The sequence below is a fragment of the Gopherus evgoodei genome, chromosome 2 (genome assembly GCF_007399415.2).
Source record: "Gopherus evgoodei ecotype Sinaloan lineage chromosome 2, rGopEvg1_v1.p, whole genome shotgun sequence".
In the NCBI taxonomy this organism is placed as follows: Eukaryota; Metazoa; Chordata; order Testudines; family Testudinidae; genus Gopherus; species Gopherus evgoodei.
The window spans coordinates 18864507-18879013 of NC_044323.1; the positions used below are offsets into that span (position 1 = coordinate 18864507).

Below are 14507 nucleotides of genomic sequence, written 5' to 3' on the forward strand. Positions count from 1 at the left end.
CATTTTCTCACAGATGCAATCTAGTTAATCTATGTTGCATGCAGAACTGTAGTGATGTCGGTCCCAGGATATTATAGAGACAAGGTAGGGGAGGTATTATCTTTTACTAAGCCAAATTCGGTTGGTGAGAAACACGAAGACATATATTTCACCCACCTGGTCTATCTAGTTAATCTGTAATTTACAGAAGAAGTTTCTCATTAACCCATTGTGTAACCCCCTGAAAAGCAAGAAAGGGGGCTGGAATAGACCACAGTCAACAAGGCAAAATAAAATAGCCTAAGCCTAAAGTTTGCAATTAAGTCTATTCTCTCTCAGAAAGTCCTTTCACTAAATTTCCCACAATCTCTCAAAACTAGACAGAGTTTGAAATTCTTAGTTATACTTATTTCATATTGTTTCTCAGATATGTTTTTCAGTAATACTTAAGTGATTTTTTGGATTCAAAGCTGGTGTCATCACTACTGATAGGGGAAGTGTGGTTTCTAAAAAATGCAGCAGTATCTTCATATTTTCACTGTGAAATAGGCAACATGTCCCTCTCTCGCAGCATGCCTGTACTGCTGCAGAAGTGTCACTGCATAGCAAATAGCATCCTACCACCAGCATAAGGGAGAGTGCTGAGCAATTTGAAAACTGTTTCATAATATCTTCAAGACCACAACAAATTGCAAAAAAAGCTATTTCAAGTTTGTAAAGAAATAGGGTGAAAGTAAAAAATTGTTGCCTGCAAAAGATTTTATCTTTTTACAAATGTTTTCTGTTTAACAGATAGGGAACTAAAGTGACACTGACACCAGTCAATCAATTTAAAGAAAAATTCAATAGCAAGAAATACTAAATTGCAGGAATAGATCCTGAACTCAGCTAAGAACTTAGATCCTGAAGCCTAACAATGGAAATAAATCAAAGCCAAACAGCAGAAAGTCACACCTCAGGAAGCTTTCCCAAACATGATTTGACTTTTTATTTTGGGTAAGGGAGGGGGGAAGCCCAAGGCAAAGAGAGCACAGAACTGGGAAGCTAAGACATATGACTCCATACAGTGGCAATCTTCAGAGATAACTGAAGAAATTGATTATAATAAGCCAATAAACCAGAAAAGAGTACACTGCAAAGTCAAGGGACTTTGTAAACAAGACCTGCGCTATTTAAGATCTTTTTTGAAAAGTACTTCTTTTAAGGAGATGAACATTTAAATTCTTCAATATTATCAGATCCCATAGTGATTACGTAGGTGTCTTTCTGTGAGTGCATTTGTGTGCTTAATGTAACTGTTACAAGTGTTACATATTATGTTTTTAAAATATTGAACAAGACAATCCCTTTGATGCTAATTATTCAATGAAATGTTTAACTATAAAGCAGATCATATGAAAGTTAAAATGGACAGTAAAATTAATTTATTTTTAGTTGAAGTTTGGTATGATTATTATCATGATTTGACTTGCAATGGAGGCCTCATGGGATTTCCCCAAACACCAGAACAAACAACTGAAAGAGCCACATTTAGTTGTCCTTAAGTGGAAGCAATGGTTAAAAGATATTTGGAAGGGAATAATTTAGGTAATTTTTACCATTTAATATATATATTCATAATATATATTTTTGGCAGCAATAGAGAAGATTTTGCCTCAAGAAGGAATACGAATAAGTGTTACATGAAAACAGGATAAATGCATAAATAATGTTATGCTTAAATTAAGTGTATAAAGATTTCTCATCTTCATTCTTAAGTCATTTGCATGGGTGCTCTGATCTTTCCTATAACGCCTACCAAAGAAAGTACACTGCCTACCAACTAGAAGTATTTGGAAAAACACTTTGATACCTGGCATCAGACCATAGACAGGAGGAGTAACTCTGTCAGGTGTTTTTGACCTTACAGCAAATAGCCCTGGTCTTGACCTGAGCAAAATCCCTTCTGGTTAAAAAAATAATAATAATCACACTACAGAACACCATTAAAGCCTAACAATGATTAATTGTCACAAAAACTCCCATAATACTTGTCAGATCAGAAAGAGAAACCATGAGTCAAATGCTATATCTACAAACACTTCAGCATCCATTTAATATCAAAAACTGAAGGTGAGAATAACCTGTCTACACCTAAACTTTAAATTACTTTGCTATGACAAATGTGGTCTCTTGTTTCAGTTATTTAGAACATTCTAAAGTTAATCATCTGCACTGTCCACAACAAAATAACTACAACTCAGTCCCAAGTAATGCAAGGAGCTCTACCCAACTGATCACCCCAATGTCTGCATGGAGCCCCAGTGACTTCCCCAGTGCCTGTGAGTGGATCAGTACATATGCTTGAAGGTGTGTGTGAAAGTGGGCATGCAGTGGCCCTGAAGAAGAGAATAAGACAAGAAACTGAAAAGCAGTATAAGAAACGGAGGTTAAGAGGTCTTTGGGGAGAAATGGGGAGAGAAAGAAGATAGAACAGGAGACAATACAGAGGAGAAAAGGAAAATCTATAAAAGGAGGAGCGTGGCAAAAGAAAAAGAAGAAACACCACATTCAGAACAATGAAAGAAGGAAAAGTGGAGTAAAGCCAGACATGGGAAAGAAGGTGTAGCAACAACAGAATTCAGTAAAGCTACACTTTTAAATTGCAAAGGCATGGTCATTTAGGGGCATGCTTACCTATGCATTTTTCACCTAGGTTAGTGGGTTCAGTCCTTGTGCTATTCATATGTAAGTGGGGGGGGGGAATAGTGTGTGAATGAGCATAGGAGAGGGCAAGAGAGAATGGAGTGCTGCTAATTCTTGTGATTTTACTGCAAGTACCACAGTAGTAGATGTTTTTTTCCCTAAAGCTGCAGATCCTGGAGTCTTGTTACATGGGAATCTCAGCTTTCATTTATACGTCATCATTTCTAGCCCTCACAACTGTAGAGAAGAGCTTGAAAACACAAAACTCTAAAAGACTTGAACATCAGAAGGCAAACAAAGAGAATCCTCAATTTGGTATTTTTTTTAAATTTCATGGTATTTAAGCTAATCACATGATTTTTGAATGAGTGGGGTTGGCAATAATAGGAATGGGAAAAGAGGGATAAAGTGAATAAGGGAAGAGGGAGAAGGATGAGAGGGATCTGGACAGAGGAAGAAGGAGAAGGAATAAATGAGGGAGGGGACAGTGAATAAAGAGAGGGAAAATAATGAGGACATTTGATCTTAATTTAGGTGAGAGTCAGAGTTAATTAAGGCCTTGTCTAGACTATTCAGTTTTGTCGACAAAAGCCAGCTTTCGTTGACAAACCAGTGGAGGTGTACACACTGAAATGCTCCTCCTGCTGATGCCGACATAATAAAATCACCTCATTGAGTAGTATAGAGTTTTTTGCAACGTAGTTGGAGCAACGGAGTGTCAGTGTAGACACCTCACTTGATTACATCACCTTAATTGGCCTCCAGGTGTCCCACAATGCCCATCACAACCGCAGTTTGAACTCTGCTGCCCAGAAGATGCACTGGTCGGTGCCCCTCCCGGGGCCCAGGAAGTTTTGAAATTCCTCTTCCTGTTTGCATGGCATGCACAGTTTACACCGCATCTTCCTAGCTGATCATGCCGGCTTTCTGCAGCAGACGCTCTCCCTTGTAGAGCACACCAGAGCTGTGGAATCTGCTGACTATATGCAGTTGCAGCTTTGCACCAGCTGTAGGAATTTCAATACCTATAGGCTGATTACTAGAGGCATGCATAAAAGAGGCATGAGAGGGACACACAGAAGTGTCGTGCTAAAACCAAGGCATACCAGAAGGCAAGGGAGGCCAACCATCATTCAGGTGCGGTGTCAAAGACATGCTGCTTCTATAAGGAGCTGCACACCATTCTCCGTGGTGAGCCTACCTCCACCACCAAGAAACCCATGGACAGTCCAGGGGGACTGATGGCAGTGTCCAGTATACTCAACCCAGACAAGGAAGTAGTGGACAAGGAAGTGAAGCTGGAGGATGATGTGGAGCACATGGCAGGGTCATCCAGGAGTGCGGCGAATCAGGATCTCTTTTCCACTTCGAAGGGGTCTAGCCAGTCCCAGCACTCCAACTCTGGCGCACAGGATGCAGGAGAGAGGAGTGCTCATTTTGCTTTGATACTGCACAGTAAGAGACTGAGCTCTGATGTATTTTGTTATACGGTACAGGAGGGATGAGGGCCAGAAATTAGCAACAGAGCCTGTCCATCTATGCACTGGGGCCACGGCTGAAAAGTTTGTTAACGTATACAGAGATGTCCCCAGAATCCTTCATAATGATCTCTAGGAAACTTTCCTGTTAGGTATTCTGCAATCCTCTGCTGAAGGTTCCTTGGAAGAGCTACCTTGTTTCTCCTGTGGCTGTAGGAATCTTTGCTGAGCCACCTGGCAATTATTTCTGCAGAAACCAGGGCAGCACACAGGCAAGCAACATACAGAGCCAGACTGAAGCCACATGCATGCAGGAGATGCACTCTTGCATCCTGGGTTACCCTTAAGAATTAGATATCTGGTTCAATACCCTAGCCTGTGGAAAAAAGTGTACCAATATTCAGAATAGGCTCCCTAAACCACTTACAGTAACCCCCTCTGCAAACCACCCTTTGTCCTTTCTTGCCCAATCCCCCTTGTCCACCCAACTCTCCCCCAAAACTCAATGTATTCGGGACTTGTGCTGGCCTGTGTGCTAGACAAAGGATAGTGAGAAAGAGGTGTGTGTAATTTTTGTGATTCACTCGCAGTACTCTCTCTGTTCATTGTTTTTTTGGCTTCTGCAGACGTGCCCTTCAGGAACCACTCCTCCACACCAGTGGAGCACCTCTGTCAGATAAGGTGCCGACCCAGGTGGAGTAAGGAGGATATGTTTCGTGAAGTGCTGCAGTCAACAGATGCAGCATACAGCGAAACAAGAGCATGGAGGGAGACAAACAACGAAAGACTCAGGCTGGACAGCCAGGAAAGGACACAGGGGCAGAAGCAGATGATAAAGCTCCTGGAGGCCAGACAGAAATGTTGAAGTTCCTCATTAGCCTGCAAACTGAGCACATCCATGCCCAACTCCCCTTCCAGCCACTACAGAACTCCAGTCCATGCCCTCCCCAAATGCTCCCATTGCATTCCTCGCATGTTCCTGGTTCCTCACAGTACCCCATGCACTCCACACCTAGGGACTGGTTTCCCAACAAAAGCTGTAGTTACACCCAGCTGTGAGAGCCCTCACTGCGAAACTGTTCCTCTTTGCATGTCCCCTGTGTGACCAAAAGTTTGTGTTTTATCCTGTTATTAAACAGGAGTCTTTGAAATAAAATGAGTCTTTATTTATGACATGCATACATACATCACTCAGTGCTAACAATCAAATAGAATGGCTATAGGTAGGAATATTTGCTCCTTGCAATTAATGCTCAGGAAGAAAGCACTACAGGAGTAATTCAAGGTGGCAAGTAAGCACTGCCTGGCCAAATGCATCACATAAAGACACATTACCGGGAACCATCATCAAAATGCGCCTTCAAAGCCTCCCTGATTCAAACAGCCTCCTCCTGTGCCCCTCTAATTGCCCTTAGGCGGGCTGCTAATTTTGAGCAGCCAGATACATCAGCCTCAGCGGTCTACTGCTGGGGAAACTTATCCCCCTTTAATTTGCAAACATTAGCTAGAGTACAGCAGACTGCAATGACCACCAGAATACTTTCCTCGTCGAGGTCTATCCGGACAAAGACAGCTCTAGCAACCATTTAATCAGCCAAAGGCACATTCAATGGTCATTTGGCACTAGCTGAGCCCGAAGCGCTCCTTGCTGCTGGCCAGGTTCCTGGTGTAAGCCTCCATGAGTCACGGGAGCAAGGGGTAGGTGGGGTCTCCAAGGATCACTACGAGCATATTTCCGCTCTCCCCACTGGCATCTTCTGTTCTGGAAAGAAAGTCCCAGCAATCAGATTTCTATATAGTCCAGTGTTCCAGAAGATCATGCACCTTCCAAGACCACCCCGCATTTATGTCAGTGAAACAGCTCTGGTGCTCCATCAGCTCATGCAAGACCATAGAGAAGTGGCCCTTTCAGTTGATGTACACCGTCACAAGATGATCGGGGCTAAAATTGGGATATGCGTTCCATTTATCACCTTACTGCAGTTAAGGAATCCCATTGTCTCAAAGACATCAATTATTTCCTGCACATTACCAAGAGATACAGTCCTTTGCAGCAGGAGGAGATTATTGGCCTTGAACACTTGTATCACCACACCCCCCCACGGTGGACTTTCGAACTCCAGAGTGATTCATGACTGACCAGTAGCAATCTGGAGTTGCCAGCTTCCACAGTGATTGCCACTCACTTTTCCACAGTGAGGGCAGCTCTCATTCTGGTGTCCTCGCGCCACAGAGCTGGGGCAAGCTCTGCACACTGTTCAAGGAAGGTGACTTTGCACATCCAAAAATTCTGCAGCCACTGCTCATCATCCCATACACACATCACTACGCAATTCCACCACTTAGTGCTTGTTTTCTGAGTCCTGTGGCAAGCTGTTCCGTGAATGCCAGCAGTAATCTTCAATTATTTGTTTTCATAGCAGAAAGCAAGGCAGGCATGTCTCGATTCATTCTGTTTCACAGTTCATGAAATACTGCAGGACCAGTCATGTAGTGTTCATAATACTCATCACCAGAATGATCAGCAGCTCAGGATCCATGCTGTCAGGCAGAGATGGCAGGTGCACAGTTTACAAGGGCTGTTGAAAAATGGTACTAAACGAAGCAGGAAGCCCACGAAATGATGGGATGGAAAGAACTACATCATGTCCCCATGATGCACCACGACCTGTTTCCAGAACTCCCAGCAGTGGAGGGGGCAGAGGGTGGCAAGTTGCACAGTGGGATAGCTATCCACAATGCAACACTCTCTCTGTCAATGCAAGAGCAATGACTATGGATGCGCTCAACTGACAAAGAGTGTCGTGTGGACGTGCTCAACCGATGTTATTAGTGACTTGTGATAGTCAACATAACTTACATTGACTTAACTCTTTAGTGTAGACATGGCCTAAAACTAATAAGGAAAGTGAATAAAGAGTTTATGCGAATGGGATTAAAGAGTTGTGTTCATAACCTGCCTCAGTCTGTCAATCTGCACGCGTTCATTACGACCTATGTTCTAAACTATAAGTGAAAAACTACATAGGTGCTCCTAGAAGCAGGGAAATGCTCTAAAATAACTGTTTAAAAAAACTGTAATGTTTTTCTCCACAAACACTATGCAGACAATTTTGCCTATTTACACTTTACATTATTGCAAATTTAATTGTATCAAGGAACTAAGAAATGTACATACGAAATTCTGTTGACAATGGCATCTTCATCCTCTTGCTCATCTGAAAAATAATTTATAGCAGATTTAGTTTCTACAGCTACCTATATATAAAGGAAAGATGAAAATAAGTTACTAAAATAGAAAAACTATAGGTCAGATAAAAAAATTCTGTATTACTAAATCCAAATGCATTATTTTTGTATTCTGTAGCAGGCATATGTTTTGTAAATTAATGTTACCCATTTCCATTAGTTTTGTAGAAAGAATATTTTTCTTCATAAAAATTAGTGCTCCTTTCCCTCTACCTTTACATTGTCTTTGCTGGTTTCTTAATCTCTTCAATCAAGACAATTAAAGAGCATTATTTTGCTCAGGACTAAGGGTATATCTACACTGTGAAGTTGTCGACAAAACTTGTGTCTTTCATGAGTACTTTAAAAAGCCCCCCTCGCGAAGGACAAAAGTTTGGCCGGCACACGTGGCAGTCTGAACACAGCTTTGTTGGCAGGAGCACAAAGCTAACACTGCTTGTGTGGCTGGAAGTATTTAGTCAGCAAAAGTGCCAACTAAGTGTTTATACACACTGACTTGTCGCTAAAAGCTGCATGGTGTAGACAAGCCCAAAGGGTTTCATAGTCATGGCAGAAGTTTCCCTTCTACATCTCTACTCTTCCTTAAAATTACAAACACAAACAGCCTTCAAACAAGTTGAGGGAACAATAATGGGTTTGAATACATCCTAAGAATACAGGCTAAAGATATACAAGAAACACCAAGTACTGGAAAAATAGTTGTGAATTTTATATGCAGTGAAAAACAGTACACACATGTACAACAAAGAAAAATACATTAGAACAATAGTAATAACCTGTCCTTGACAACCAGAAGTGATATCATCACCTCTCACCTAGTCTTAATTCCTCCATGAGCCTCTGGGTTTCTCTTCTGGCATTTTAGGGAATTTTCCTTCTCTTATCCCTTAGGTATTCCTCCTATTTATGAAAGGCTACTACCCAGCTTGGAATCTTTACTTCTTTCTTGTTCTCCTCTATAACCCTATGGACAACCACAGCCCCCTTTTTATGATGTGGCCTACAAAACTGAAATTCCACTTTCAAGTCAGTTTTTTTCCTATCCCCTTCAAGTTTTCCATGTTGCCCATCCTGCATTGTCAGTTATTTTCCAGGCAAAAGAATGCACAAACTGGTCCACAGCAGAACTGAATACATTTCCAAATTTGGATGTGTCCAGTAACAGGCTTGCTTCACACTCCTACAAAACAATTCCATGCAAGTGGCGGGTATAGCCCTCTGTGCTCTTGCCAGGGCAATCATTACATTATGACCCGGTCTCCCAAAATTAAGTGTAAACAGTTATTTATGCTTAAAAGAAAGCCATGGCCCAATCCTCAACAGCTTGTGGTAGAAGTGGCAAGCAAGTTAAAAAAGGAAAAATTTTTGGAGTTCTTCTGTCTGAGATGAAACTATTACAATTATCAAACAGCTAATTGGTACCACTGTGAAATCATGACTTCGGAGTTTCCAATTTTGATTGCTTATCCAGGCAACTTTAATTTTCTATAAATGTATATCTTCTTATGGAATAAAAATAAAAATAATTCAGCTTGTGGACATTTGGTAGGTTCTTTTGATTGTTGTAGAAAAGTGTTTTGAATTAAAGAGTCCTTTGTGTAATGGCAGAAATGCTAAAGTTGACTTCTACTTGCATGTAAATTAAACAATTAAGTCTTTAGAACTGTATAGCATATTCTTAAATTTCAACCAAAAAATCTGACATAAAACAACTGTCAGCAAACTGTTTCCATCTCTTAAATGAAAGGATTTTTGAAAAGGGCACATTAAGGAAAAATTTGCGGGAAGTTGTAGGGATCTATTTTATGCTTTTGCAGCACATGGAATAGTCATTTGTTTGCTCAGCTACATGAATCTAGTCAGTATGTTGTCACTGTCCTTAAAAGCGGCATAGCAAGTGCACAGACACAATCAGCTCAGAGGAGCACTAGACAGTGGTCTCTGGCTGACTAAATTAGGCAGAAAAAGAGGGCAAGCCCATCTATAAGCCTTTTTGTGCTTTCACAATGCTCACTTTGAGAGAGATACAGTAGCTTGTAAAAACAGGAAAGGAAAGAAATTACTACACTGGAAAGACTTGAAACTGAAAGAGATCTACAGGAATCCTAGTGAAGAGATTTAGCCAGAGTGGAAGCCATCTTCCAATACTCAAGCTGCCCTTTGGCCAGACCTGGTATCCATGATGTAAAGCACTGCAGTCACAGACTAGTAAACCCTTCTTCTGAATGAATCCTAACAAGAAAACTCAGGGCTGTGGAGCAGTGCTAAGCAATTGGCCGCGTTTGCCCACTTGCCCTGGCTACCTCAACTGTTAAGAGAGGTGTGCATATAGCTGGTACCACCCTGAGAAATAAAGTTTTCTAAACTGCCTTTGAGATAGGGGAAGTAGTGAATGGGATGTTTCAACCTCATGAGCTGCTCCCTCCATCCTGAGACCTGTCATGTCACCGAACGGGCTCTGTGGAGATGGGGGACACCCTGACATCAGCACCCCTCTTCCCCTCCACAGCAAGCAGGAGGCTCCGGGGAGCAGCTCCAAGGCAGAGAGCAGGAGCAGCACACTGCAGTGGTGTGGCAAGAGGGGCACACCTGAACTGCCCGGCACTTCACAGGCTGCTGGGCAGCTGCTACACAGTGAACTTAGGGGAGCTGATAGGGGGGCTGCTGGCCCACCCTGGTTCCAAGCCCCCACCCGCTAGCTCCAACAGACTGCTCTTCCTGCAGGCAGTGGACAAAGCAGGTGGCTGCCAAACAACTTTATAAGGGAGCATTGTGCAACTTTAAACAAGCGTGTTCTCTAACAGATCAGCGATGTAACAATGTTAACCAGAACGACGTTAAGTGAGGAGTTACTGTACCATCATGGGGAACAAGTATTAAACAATGGACTTTTGAGTCTAGCAGAATAAAATATACCATAATGCAATGGCTAGACGCTGACTCTAGACAAATTCAGACTGGAAATAAGGTGTAAATTTTTAACAATGAGAGTAATTAGTCAAGGTTAGTGCTGGATTCTCCATCACTGATGTTTTTTAAATCAAGATTGGATTTTTTTCTAAAGGATATGCTCTACGATAGTGGTTCTCAACCAGTGGTACGCGTACCCTTGGCGGTACACAGAGGTCTTCCAGCAGGTATATCAACTTATCTAGATATTTGCCTGGTTTTACAACAGTCTACATAAAAAGCACTAACGAAATCAGTACAAACTAAAATTTCACGCAGGCAAAATAAGAAAGTCAGCAATTTTTCAGCAATAGTGTACTGTGACACTTTTGTATTTTTATGTCTGATTTTGTAAGGAAGTGTTTTTAAGTGAGGTGAAACTTGGGGGTATGCAAGACAAATCAGGCTTCTGAAATGGGTACAGTAGTCTGGAAAGGTTGAGAACCACTGCCCTAAGAATAATTTTGAGGAAGTTCTATGGCCTATGCTACACAGGACATCAGACTAGATGATCACAACAGTTCCTTTTGGCCTTAGGATCTATAATCGATTATTTCCTTCAGGGACTGGGGACAAGGAGGGTAGTTTTGTAAGAAACAGGTTTAGGAAAAATGCTGAACTAGGTCTGCTTCTGAGCACTGGGGCCACTAAAATCAAGACTTCTTTTAAAAGAACGCCACTACTTCCCTCTGCAAACCCCAGAAGTAGGCCAGCCTACCTCTATTATATTCACTGCTTTGCATATTCTGCTTTATTACATATAGCAGTAATGAAAGGAACTTATAGACTTGTATCCTGTAAGACAATGGCTTCAGCAGTTAGGATGAGGCTTGAGGCCTATGAACTTTGGCATAGATAAATTTAGGTAAGCCATATGTTTTGGGGAACTGGAAGTAGAATGTAAGGGGGAATTCTGTCCATAATGACATCAGCCAACCATAGAAACATGAACTAACACCAGCTTCTGGAAGGTTTTGGATGGAACATCCAACCGCTAGAGTATCATGGCAGTGAATTGATGTATAAGATAATGGGGTGAAATCATAAATACACTAACCTATAGAAGGACACTTTAACATTGGTAAGAGGAGAAATACAAATGAGGAAAAGGGGAGAAAGCCCTACTGAATATGCATTAGGCATGGTAACATCAGTGTAACATATTATAAAAGTGGCATCCCAGAGCAGTAGGAGAGGGAGAGATGTAGCCCTTGCGAGGGGCCAGAATGATGGCCACTCGTGAAGATGAGGAAGTTGACAACGAGGAGGAAGATGATGACTAACATTTTAGGTTGTTCTGCAAGGGATGGTGTGAGTATGGATGTTCAGATGTACTTTTGTATTATCTCTATCTACTTTACTGAGTGAGAATGTGTGTGACTTTGCTAAACGTATTAATAAATTATTTATTTGTAAATATAGAAGAGTTCCTATAGTTTGAGTGTTGCACCTGTGCACATCAGGGTTCCCAACTATATAATAATTTTAATAACATGAGGCCTGATCTTGGACAAGAACCTATTTGGCCTTAAAGTGATAAACTGGGATTTTTATTTATAATCTATACATCAGGCTACACGTGAAAATGCAGATGAGCATCTTAAGTTCAAAATTTGGTGTTAGGGATCCAAGCTGGGGGCTGCTTGTAGGCTTCTAATTCAGATTCATAAGAACTCAGGTGAGAAGAAAGCAGAAGGGAGTTGAAGGCAGGAGGAGAACGGAGTAGGTGACAGCTTTGAACTATTCCTTCTCTCCTCTCCCAAATTTGGTCAAGTGACATTTAAAAATAATATATTTGGTCAGCAAGGTGACAAGACTGGGCACCACTGCTCTACAGCAATGCTCTTTGGGAAAAAAAAGTTATACCCACTCATTTTTTAAATGGTAATAAACATCAACATTTGAATATTTAAAACTACTTACCTGCTTTCCTTTTGTATCTTGTGATTACAAAATAGGAAACTATGTAGAGAACAGCAAATAGGAGAAAACAGATCTGAAAAAAAGAAGTTTCATTTAATTAGGTTAATGAAAGTCTGGATTATATTATGCATTTATCAGCTCCCCAAAACTGAAATTAAATTATGATCAAACAGCAAGGAAGTGCTATACTTTAGATTTCTCTATGTGGTTGAGAGCTCAGTTAATAAATGCAACTCAGTTTACTTTGTCAATTATATCAATTTGCTACATTTTTCGATAAATGCTAATTAAACTCCAAATAAATTCAAATGCTAGGGCCAAATGTTTAAAGGGTTAGTACATAAACTCATTTCCAAAAATCCAACTTTAATGCATTAAACTGTTGCAGGTGAAAAAGTCTGATGTCTTTCTACTCCTCAGCAGGTATCAGTCAGCATCACAAAGCCTCCAGAGAATTTGAAAAAGTTCATCAAGATCACTGGTCCCATGCACCAGAAAAGCTCATGATCAATTTAGCAGAATGCTGTAAATCCAGATTACATTTCATTGGCAGAACTGTACTGGGAAGCTTATATGAGATCTCTGCACACAAAACTTGATCCTACTCATTGGTTATCCTCATCAGCTTCATGAGCAACCAAATTAACACGGAATTAGACAAACAAAATCCGAGTTCCTACCGCTGTTCCAAAAATTGAAGTCAATTTTGAAAATTAAGCGTTATTTGTAGAGCACAAATGTTAAAACACACTTTTGCTAAAAAAAGTAGTACTCTTATGTTCTATAAGTGTTACTTATTCTGTTCTTTGTATCTGTTTGCCTTTGAAAATAAAAAATATAAATGCAAAATGATATTTAAACTTAACTGATTAATGTACTTTGTCAGTTAGTGCAATACTGTTCTTCATATGTACTGATATATTATAATAGCTCCTTAAACCAACTGGCAATGTGTATTAAAAACATGAAAGTGAGTCTGTGGCCTGCCTTGTGCAGGAGGTCAGACTAGATGATCATATTGGTCCCTTCTGACCTATGAGTCTATGAGTCTGAAGATCCATAAACTTCAAGGCACACTATCCCTTCAGACATTCTAGGGCTGTTACTATTTATTTTTGTGAATATGTATTAATAAACACCTAGCTATATCATAGCAGAGACAGGTACAGTAATCCAAATTAATATTTAAAAAAATATGCTATTAAGTGTAAATTGACTCATACAAAGCCCACTTTGCTCCCTAACCCATAAAATAGTTTTTAAAATGGATCTACCTGTGTCTATGGTATGTAATATTAGCACAAGGAATCTGTCTTGCTTAGAGCTGAGCTTTAACCTGCATTATTCACCGACTGAGGTCTGCAAAGACAGACATACGCTAAACCGATTCTACAGATAATCAGTTTAACACTTGCTGCCTTTCAGAGTACTATCATCTTAAATCTAGAATGAAGAAAGCTAATAGAGATGGGAAAACAAAAAAGGGCACAGAAATCATGTTGGGATGAAATGTAAGTTATCTGACCTAATCTAGTCCAGAACAGAAAGGAGGATACTGGTTTATCAGAAAGGATGCACAATCAAATAATAAAATCATGACAAGAAATATTAATAAAAATGTAACAGAAAGAGAAACTCATCCTATGTCTAGTTACAGACCCTTCATAGGAGAAATGGGCTACTAGGAATTTATACCATGTTCACCACTATGGGATCTAGGTGCCTGTAACTTTTCTGTAGACCTCTCATTCCTTTTTAATTGCTTGTATGTCCTTTGTGACCCTGAGTGACCATCATAAGGACAGTCATGGGGGCTAAAAGTATTAACTCCCCACAGTATTTAGCAGGCACAATATACTGCTTGTAAGGTTTCCCAAAACTTCTATTTTTCTTATATAAGAACTTCTCTATACAATCTTTCCTCCTAAAAAGAAAAAAAAAAAGCCACACCCACAACTTTCCCTATTTCCCCTAACCTGGATTTCCCTGAGAATGCATCCCCTTATGCTTTCTAGGGTTGGGTTTGCTCTTTATTCCATTGCAAATGCTTGCCTGCTGCTACCTCTGATGGCTGCCCCAACCACTGGGATTGGCTCCTCCCTTCTTAATTACTAGAGGCCCACTGTCTTCCCTCTATTAAACCAGGGCTGGGCATAACCCTTCCCCTTCAGCTGTTCCTTTGTCTTCACAACTCCCTTACGGGACCACAAAGCAATAGTCCTTTTGCTGCAAGTTAATATATTA

General features: G+C 40.7%; 1 protein-coding gene across 4 annotated transcripts in view; it reads right to left on the reverse strand.

Annotated features, from left to right (window-relative positions):
- LMBR1 (limb development membrane protein 1) overlaps positions 1–14507 on the reverse strand; it is a 146812-nt gene that overhangs the window by 107731 nt on the left and 24574 nt on the right. For 3 of the 4 annotated variants that reach the window (XM_030550097.1, XM_030550100.1, XM_030550098.1), the window contains exons 2-3: positions 12264–12336; positions 7321–7360 (exon numbers count right to left, since the gene is read on the reverse strand). In XM_030550097.1, the coding sequence (XP_030405957.1) occupies positions 7321–7360; positions 12264–12336 (113 nt within the window). Of the gene's footprint in view, positions 1–7320; positions 7361–12263; positions 12337–14507 lie in introns of those variants that run through there. The other variant, XM_030550101.1, reaches the window with a different exon arrangement.